The 9,439-nt window shown below is 42.9% G+C and overlaps 1 protein-coding gene across 1 annotated transcript; it reads right to left on the bottom strand.

Annotated features, from left to right (window-relative positions):
• Positions 1 to 2,440, bottom strand: RPS19BP1 (ribosomal protein S19 binding protein 1). The gene is made up of 4 exons (XM_027680831.1): positions 2,369 to 2,440; positions 2,144 to 2,284; positions 1,779 to 1,876; positions 1 to 680 (listed from the first exon to the last, which is right to left on the bottom strand). Exons 1-4 carry the CDS (start codon positions 2,415 to 2,417, stop codon positions 546 to 548), a joined length of 423 nt encoding a protein of 140 aa, XP_027536632.1. The 5' UTR covers positions 2,418 to 2,440; the 3' UTR covers positions 1 to 545.
• Positions 2,441 to 9,439: the final 6,999 nt, after the last annotated feature.

Genomic DNA, 9,439 nt, shown 5'->3' with positions numbered 1-9,439 from the left:
TCTGCAACAATTATTTAATCAAATGACATATAAAAAGTTTTTGCAATGACTGAAAGACCTGACAGGGGTTGTAATAAGAACAGAAACTGCAGGGTTCCTCAGGTTTAACAGTCTTTCAGAGCATCCTACCCTTCCAGGGATTTATTAGTGCTGGTCCAAACACTTCTCCATTCAGATACACTACTTTAAATACTCCCTGCCAAATAACACAGATAGCAGAAGCCTTACATCCTGAGGAAGGGGAATAAGATTTGTATTTGGCTTGGTCCGCCCTTCAACATTAAGAATGCAAGACTTGCTGGCTGCAGGAAGATAATTATAAGGCCAACACATCTCAGAGCCAAGAGAACCTCTGTGGCTTTAGCTGGCCAATAACAAGTTCTGCACAGATGCAGAGCTGCCCTGCAAGTCTGACACAGAAGCCCTCGCTGGCAGAAGGGCATCTCTGATGTCCCATCTCAAACACGATGAGGAAATGTCCAGTCCTGTGTGCTGAGTGCTTAGCTGCAGAAAGACTGGAGCTGCAAGAATCCCCGTCACGTTGTTTATGGTATCCCAAAGTATTCTCTCTCAAATTTACGGAAATCTTCCTCAGTAAAGACAGTGCCTTCGGGCTTCTTCTTTTCTGCCTTCTCTGGAGGCTGATCTTTGGACTTCCTGCCTCTGTTCTGAGCAAGAACCTTCAGACAATACAAAAATGGAAAAAACAGCAGTCATTGTTATCCAGACCAAACCACAAAATAGCAATTTTCAAGCTCACCTGCAGCATCCCTGCTATTCTACAAGTACCCTGCTATATCCTGGAGTGCCTCCAAAGAAAAGTGAGAAGCAATCACCGATGTTAACCAAAGCAGGTCACTGGGACAATAGTACATACCAATTTGGTATTTGGAGTCAAATATGAAAACTTCTCTCTGTAGTAACAGTCACAGAGATAGAAACACTGATTTCAATTCAGATCTTTCTGAAACTATGACCTTCTTTTATCATCTCTCTCCATGAGACAACTGGAAAACTGAACAAGGTGGTGGAATCCCCTCAGCACTTTCTAATACACCATCACCTCCTTTCACTATCTCCAGCTTTAGAAACACTGGCCTAAACCACTTGATTTGTTTATGTAAGTTAACAGCCTGTATCTCATAAAAATAGCCCAACACTAGCAGTGTCAGCTATCCTCCTCTTCAAATCTTGGTATGGGACTACCTTTTGGGAAAGACCATTGGCTTTCCCAAAAATTCTCAAGTTATGAGAAACACCATTCAAGATGCTACAAAATTCCTATTACATGAACCACCAGCACACCTGGTTCCTCATCAAACAGCCTCCAGCTACAGAGAGGGCCAGTTTGATTGACAGTAAGGAGAAGGTCTGAACCACGGCTTCTTTGCCACATGAAGCTATGAAATCTTTGGTAATTAAGAAAAGCCAACAGTTGTCAGTACATTTGAGCAACCTGATCTAGCGGGTGGCATCCCTGTTCGTGCTGGTGCAGTTGGAACTGGATGATCTTTAAGGTCCCTTACAACCCAAATCGCTCTATCATTCTATGATCTTAACTAGTATCAGAGAACAAAACAGGGAACAACATATCAACAAGACTTTAAAGCTTACTAAGTTATTTTTCCAGTGTACACAGAAATTCCTCAAGGCAACTTGTAAACAGAAACTTAACTTGACTCCCTTGCACAAGGTATAAAAGCTGTAAGATCCAGGGATCTTCCCATTCACGTGTGTTCCTCAGTGGAAACAGATCCTCAAACAGAAGTTGGTCTTACTTTTTCTGTGATGGCTTTGTCTGCAACAAGTCGTCCCTTCAACATGTACTGCAGGTTTTCTCTCAAATGATTCACAGGCTTCTTCTTATGATACTCCTCTGGGACAAAGCAGAGCGGGACAAAACACATCAGCTGCTCATCCAGGCAGCTCACAAGGAGACACGCAGGCGGATCAGCGAGGCACCGGGATAAAGACACCGCTACAGCTCGGGGATAGGGGTGCGCCCTCAAATCAGGCTGTGTTCAAACGACACCAAACGGGCATCCGGGAGGATGGGAAGGGATGGGATACAGCGACAGGAAGGATGGCTGTGGGACATCACAAGGGGACCCAGTGCGAGGGCTGTGGAGAGGCCGGGACTCACCTATTGCCGACTTCACGACCCTCCCCTTGACCGTGGCCTTGTTCCTGCCGGGCTCCGGCGCCCTCTTCCTCCGCCTCGCAGCGCCCGCGACCCTGGGGCCATCCCGGCCCCGCTGGGCTCCCGGAGGCACCTTTTCCTGCCCTGAAGCGGGAATAGGGACGGACTTACTCCAGCTGGGAACCACCCGCTCCCCGCCCGCACAGCCCCCGGCCCCCGCGGGCTCACCCGGCGGCTCCAGCAGCTCCAGCCCCCGCCGCAGCAGCGCCGCCGACATGGCCGCGCCTCGGCGCGCTTCCACCCGGCCCTCGCAGCGCTCCGCTGCCTCCCGGCCCCCACAGCGCCCCGCTCCGGCCCGGAGGGACATAACAAGCTCTAGGGATGCAATAAATCCCGGTGTTGGTGGATGCCTAGGTACCACACTGCTAACTTGGCAAAAAGAGGTGCCAAGAGGATGGTGCCAGACTCCTTTCGGTGGTGCCCAGCGACAAGACGATGAGCAATGGCCATAAAATAAAACACAAGAACTTTCACCTCAACATAAGGGAGAATTTCTTTACTTTGAGGGTGGCAGAGCAGTGGAAGAGGCTGCCTGGGGAGGCCGTGGAGTGTCCCTCTCTGGAGACATTCCAAACCCACCTGGCCACGTTCCTGTGTCACCTGTTCGAGGTGACCCTGCCTTGGCAGGGGGGTTGGACTAGATGATCTCCAGAGGTCCCTTCCAACCCTAACGATTCTGTGATTCAGTGAATATGTCAAGATTATCTCAAGTCAGGATGTTCTTTGATGTAAGATCTTTGTATACTTTCAAGCCTAATCAACAAGAAAAGAGACCTAATCAGTGGAAGAGGTGGCAGTGAGTATCCCTTAATCAAGAATGTCCTGGAATTAACAACCTTTAAGGAGTAGTAAATCACCATGTTGTTGTATGTCATTAGAACAGATAGCAATTGGCATCCCTTACTCGAGGACATCCTGGAACTACCAAGCTTCAAGGATGAGGTATGTCTATGTATACATTGCTAACTCAGCAAAATGCTCAAGTGCGACTCAAGTATGTTCATTGTAATACTAAAAGTCTTGCCTAGAGGTCAAAAAGGCCCCTGCCCAAGTGAAAGCCCTTCCCATAAGCATGCGTAGAAGTTAGCCGGGCTTATGTAACTTATATGGAAATTACTGACAGCAGAGAGTTTGTACATGTAAAGTTACTAACTCTGAACATCTGTGTATAAATAATGGTGTGGATAGTCCAGTGGGCGTGCTTGATCTGTGGAATACCACCAAGCACCCAGGCTTGTGTAACTCTGAAATGTGCTTGTTGCACACCGGGTAACAAATCCCATTTTGTGGACAATACAAGAGGCAACCGCCACCACAGGGATAATAAAAGGCCAGGAAGAAAGGGAATGGTGCCATATTTTGTCTCAGTGAGGTCTCAAAATCCAGGTTTAACTTTGTGCTAGACTCATCAGGCAGAGAGGCTTCCTCTGCCATAAATTGCATCTACTATTCAGGGTTACTTTAGTCTATTTGTTTAATGCTTCCTTCTCCAGTTTTCACCCCTCTAGAGACTTGATGCTAATATCTGCTAAATTTAGCTATCATTTGAATAAAGCTTATTCAATTATAGCCAGTGCTGGCAGTAACAAGCTGACATTGGAGGTTTGTTCTCCCTCAGACAGGTCCTGCAGGGAAAAAGTGATACAAATGGCTCTCATTGTTTCTCATAGTAATGATTTCTAACGGGCACTGATAACAGTTAAACCTCAGTTTATTAAAAGGCAGTCATTCTCTGGAAATTGGTATCCAGCCCCTGCAGATGTCACCTCCATGCCTGCCTTTTATTGTTCATTCTCTTCTGAATCCCTCCTTGGATGGGTCCCGGCATCCTGTGTCAGTTTCTGCTGATGGTGCTGACACATTTTTCTAGACAGGACTTACTTGGTGTTTATTCCTGGCTTCAAGACTGGAGAACATTAACTGCTTGTTCAGCATGTCACTTTTCACTCTTAATTTTTCTTTTACAGTAATCTGAGCCTTTTGTTGTTTTTGATTGATTTGGAGGGCCAGTCACTGGGTATGTAAAGCAGAGCACTCCTCCATTTTCTTGTTTTCTTTTTGTAGCTGGTAGAACGCGGAGCTTGCTCAGCTCTTATTCCCTGACAGGTTTGTCCTTCTAGTTTTGTGAAAGTTCACGAAGTTACAAAGAGGTTATTGTAGTTTTGCAACGGAGAAGCTGAACAAACCATGAGTTAATAGCCTATTGGTGAAATTGAAGAAAGCAATAGAGAGCATTCTAGTCAGCAGAAAAGTTGTTATTGCTTGTATACTCAGTTTATCTTTATCTTGGTCAGAGTGAGATAAATGACAGCTGCCGGTGATCTCACCATGGAGAAATCACTTTCAAAAATACCTCCTCAGTCAAATGCTCTCTTTTAGCCCCTAAAATACAATTTACAGGTTCTTTGTAAGCTGCTCATGGTTACACATTGCACAGTATATTCAAGATAACTTATTCTACTGATTAAACACTACATTTGTATCATTTATTAGGATTAGCTAATGCATTTTTACACATGCTTTGTGTCAGAACGATGCGACCTCATAAATGCCTTATACGAGTACCTGATGCAAAAACATCTTTGCTACCAACACTGCAAAACATGTTTAACAAATTAGTGTGGTAGAAGGTACACTGATTTATTATTCTGTTGATGGAAAATATGTGCCCTTCTCTATCTCAAAAGTAAACCATTACCAGTACCACCTCTTTTCCATTTCTGTTGTGCCAATTAATAAAGCTCTCAGTTATATAAGTCTCTCAGAAAATCTGACTCCCTTCTTATTAAATACCTTCAGTAGGAAGGAATCGCAATACAGGCAACGCCTCCTTTGACCAGCAGACTTGCGGTGATTTTAGTCAGCAATTACCTGGATGTCCTGGTTAGAACGGCTGGGACCAATTCATCCCTGGATGGGTGTAACCCAAAACTGTGTATTCTATAGCCTCCATGCCATTTCCCAAAAACTGCTGTCAGTAGAGGCCTGCAAGGTGGGAAGATGTTCCTGTACCCTTTTATGGAATTCCCCGCTCTGATATCCTTATATGGAATTCCCCGCTCTGATAAGAGGGACTGAGCATCCACATGCCCTTTTATGGAATTCCCTACTCTGAGGGAGGGACTGAGCACTCCCGCCTGAACTGGAGAGTATATAACTGGGAGTTTCAGAGCCTTGGGGCTCTCTCTCGTGGGACCCAGAGGAAGACAGCAGACCACCGCTGCTCCCAACCAGGCTGAGACCACCACCCTCAACTGGACTGCAATCACCACTTCTGACCAGACTGCAGCAGCTCTCCCACCAGCAGGTTTATCCGCTCTCCCTTTGCTTTGGACTCGGGGGGTGGGCCAAGGTACACCACTTTTGTTCATACCCCAGGGTGCTGGGTTTGTACATTTGGGTTTTGTGGGTTAAAACCAATTGTCTATCTGTATAATTGTACTTATTGCATTATTTTAATAAATTGTTATTCTGACTTATAAATCTCTCTTTTGAATTGAGTTCATTTTCCCTTGCTGGTTAACTTTTAAACCAGCACACTGGACAATAAAGTTTAATGAGCACACAGGGGTCACTTTGCTGAGGAGGGAGGGAAAGACACTTCCTTTAACTGCATTCGCAGACTCCTGCCTCAGAGTCTGGTCAGGCTCTTGGAGCTGGTTAGATCAGCAAGAAGTTAAATGTATGCATACTTTGTGGTGTGACTCATTCCCCAGGTTTGGATCTGTTACCAAAGATCATGGTCTAACATAGGCTATGGGTTTTTTAACACTTTGTGAAATCATGTACCTATTATTAATACATTATATTTCTTCAGCTCCTTTTAACAGGATCTGGCAGATTTTTCCTGGGCGAGATCATTGAATGTCTCTCCTAACTGCGTTCTGGCTGCAGTTGTGCTTGGCCTTGCCAGACATGGTGATTGTAGCATCTGTCATGTCTCTGTCCAGGTGACTTTGTACGACCAAGACCTGTCACGTCCCTTCAGGTAGAGGCGCAGAGTCTTCCCTTGCTCTTTGGCTTCAATAGAGAATTATTCTCATATCTTTTCCCTGCACTGCTAAACAAGATAATTTTATTGACTTACTTATATTAGGAATGTATAATCATCTCTTGATATGAACTGACTTTGCCTGTGTATTATATGTTACTTTAAGTCTGTATATATGTAGAATGTAGGCATTTGGATCACGTAGTCTTTTCTATATGTCATAAACTGTAAAATATCCTCTGCTGACCTTAGAATAAGTCAACTACCTGTATTTGACAAATCTGCTTTATGCTGAGCACAGCATATTAAATGGTGTATTTCTCTTCGCAGGAGCTTCCATGGCTTTATCACTCTCTCAGTGATGATATGCTCCTTACGTTGTCATGATATATATATTTAACTATCCCTTTCTTTTACTGAGTCACTGTTGAAAGCAGTTGAGCAGACACTACAAATACCTTTTTCCAGACCAGTACATACTATTAAAAATTTAATGGTAGGAGACCTCGTGTTTATACAAAACCAAAAAAATTAAAAAATCAGGATTTAATTATACTGTTGTAAAGCCTCTACTCAAATTAAAATTTCATTCAAGATGAATTAAATTAAAATTTCATCACTTTGTAAGTCCTCAAAAATCAGTTCAGTTAGCTCTTTGAAGTGCTTTGGGGACAGAATGAATGTCAAATGGTCTTCATTTAAATGTAAAACATCCAAATAAATCACCATCTTAGAGCCTGAATAATCTAAGTTTGGATGGCAAAATCCACAGGTGCTGCATTTCAGATTGAGAATGTCTTTCTTTCCGAGAGTTAAGCTATCTTTGAAAACTTTCTGACACTAATGTCCATGTTCTATAGCTTTCTTTAAATCCCACTCCTCAGCGGGTAGCCGGCTTTTCAATTACAAATAACCCAGCATACAGATCAGTTGGAGTTTTAAGTAACTTCCATACGTGAATATTATCAGTTCACTTTCTGCTTGCTTTCTTATGGCATCGGAAAATGGGATTTTTTTCTATTTGAATGTGTTGATAGAGTTTCTGGTTCATCTTGGAGTGACTTCTACTCCCTGTTATTCTTGGCTTTGGAAGATGTCTGATTGGTTTGTTCCACTTTATTACTCTGTACTGTATGCTAATAAAGATGTAACTGATGTTCATGTCTAATCATATTGCTGTCAATGGCAGTTCATAATAGCTGTTTGTTTGCTCTTACTTTATGTTCCAGCTTCTGGATTCAGGAGGTTACATAGGAGTCTCAGTCTGAAGGAATACTGTAAAGAATGTGAGAAAACAGAAGCTGAGAGCAGCATAAGAAGTAAAATATAACAATCACAAGCACTTATTTAGTTTAGGGCTTTTTTAAAAAGCAGTCTTATGATTTGGGGAAATGGGATCCTGATGTTTAAACACTTGGTATTGTCCACATTGGCACATATATCTGTATATTCTCTTCCAAAATGAATCAGACCAATTTTTGAGCTGATTTATAACAGATTTTCACCTCAGCATGTTTCTTCATACGTGGATTATGGAATGTGCTTTGCTTTAAGCAGCTGTCCAATTTTACCACTTTCCACATTCTGTATTTTCTCTTGAACAGCAATATCTAAAGTTGCTGTCATTAATATTTAGCTGTGTTTGCTGACTTGAAGCAGTTTGTGTTGTGGTCACTGTTCCTACAAAGAGCCATGGATCACTACCTGCCCTGTACCTCGAGTGCACAGGAACCTTTGTCCTTTAACTATGTGACATGCCTTTGAAAAGCAATTTGACTTTCTGGCCTACTGAATTTGAACAAGGGTTACGGAATGCTTTGATTCATACACTTACATGGATAAGTGTCTAGTTACTTTAGACTGACAGAAAGTCTTTTACTCTGATTTTTTTTTTTTAATTCAGTGCAGATACCAACCTCTTTCATTCACTTTTCAGTGACTTGTTCCAGATCACCAAGAGTCTGGCTCTGCCTTGCACAGCTTCTGCAGATAATGTTGGTGCAAGTTGAGATTAAATCAGCTTCCCACCACACTAAATGCTGCAGTAAGAAATGAACTCTGACCCTGAATGAGACAAGAGTTAGTATCCTCCTACACAGATGAGAGAAGAAGGCACAAAGATTAAGCAAATCTCAACATATACTTGTTCTCCATCTGTTTTTTTTGCTCCAAATGGGAAGAGAACAAGCATCAGTAGCTCTGCTGATGCTCTAGGACCCCACTTCATAGACAGAGGTAATATTTTTAAGAACATAAATGTTTTATTTGGAAAAAAAACAAACAAGTCCTTCTTCAGGGCTTAGAATACCAGAAGAAAGCATTTTGCTAGTAATATTTTTGCATGTAATACAGAGTTGGTGTCACAAGGTTTTTGCGGTCAGAAAATTGGGCATCCAGACTCACAAAAATGCCTGAATGTTCAGTGTCCTCATACTTTCTATTGTTCCCTGAAGGGAAAATTATTTTAAGAAGGGCATCTGCTGGTCTTGTATACCTCCTAGAGTGGAGCATGCAAAATGGGTCCGCAGCTGAAGGGGAACGATTTCCCTCTCTGTTTCCCACCACTATCCTTAAATGTTCAAAGGAGTAAGTACTAGAAGGATCTCAGGGCTCAGAGTAATTGACTTTTTCCTTTTCCTTCTGTGGGCCACAGACATGGGTCTTCCTCCTGACCTCCTTGCCTACTTCATTCCTACAGAACAGGCTCAGGGAGACAGACCTTACTGCCACTGTTTCCCTCAGTCTAGAAGGTCAAGAGCTATCCTGCTGTAGTTGCTTTTCCTTTTCCCTAAAAAACTGGGAAAAGAGGATAAAGATCCTTTGGTGGAGCAGGGATTGACCTGAGTGAACAAAAGGTAGGGGAGCTGCAGACCAGGAACTGCTAAATGCTGGAGGATGGGTGTCACAGACGATGGACAAGGGAAAGAGGCACAGAGAGGGCTTGAAGTGAATACAAGTTTGCTTTAGGGATTGCCAGGCTGAATGAAATGCATTGTAAAAAGGTGGGTAAAGCATGGACAACACCTACTGCCATATGTACACACTGGGCGTTATGGAATAACTTGAGAGCTTTGGGCCCCTCTCTTGCTTTTTAGGGGATCCAACTTGGGTTTTTTTTGTCATTGTTGTTGGGGTTTTTGTTTGTTTGCTTGTTTGGATTTTTGTATGTTTTTTGTTTTTTTTTTTGTTTGTTTGTTTTTTTTTTGTTTGGTTGGTTTTTTGTGGTTTTTTTTTGATGGTTTGGTCAC

The sequence above is a fragment of the Neopelma chrysocephalum genome, unplaced genomic scaffold (assembly GCF_003984885.1).
Source record: "Neopelma chrysocephalum unplaced genomic scaffold, ASM398488v2 Primary Assembly neopelma1_59, whole genome shotgun sequence".
Lineage (NCBI taxonomy): Eukaryota > Metazoa > Chordata > Aves > Passeriformes > Pipridae > Neopelma > Neopelma chrysocephalum.
Note: the sequence above shows the minus strand (reverse complement) of the source record. Positions and strands in the feature narration are given on the sequence as shown.

What these genes read in the sequence shown, in the direction of transcription:
- RPS19BP1 (XM_027680831.1), bottom strand. Translation starts at nt 2,417, where the DNA reads ATGTCGGCGGCGCTGCTGCGGCGGGGGCTGGAGCTGCTGGAGCCGCCG. An exon ending in GGTCGTGAAGTCGGCAATAG is followed by an intron (nt 1,877 to 2,143) that starts GTGAGTCCCGGC and finishes GCTTTGTCCCAG; the next exon opens with AGGAGTATCATAAGAAGAAG. An exon ending in ACAAAGCCATCACAGAAAAA is followed by an intron (nt 681 to 1,778) that starts GTAAGACCAACT and finishes TATTGTCTGAAG; the next exon opens with GTTCTTGCTCAGAACAGAGG.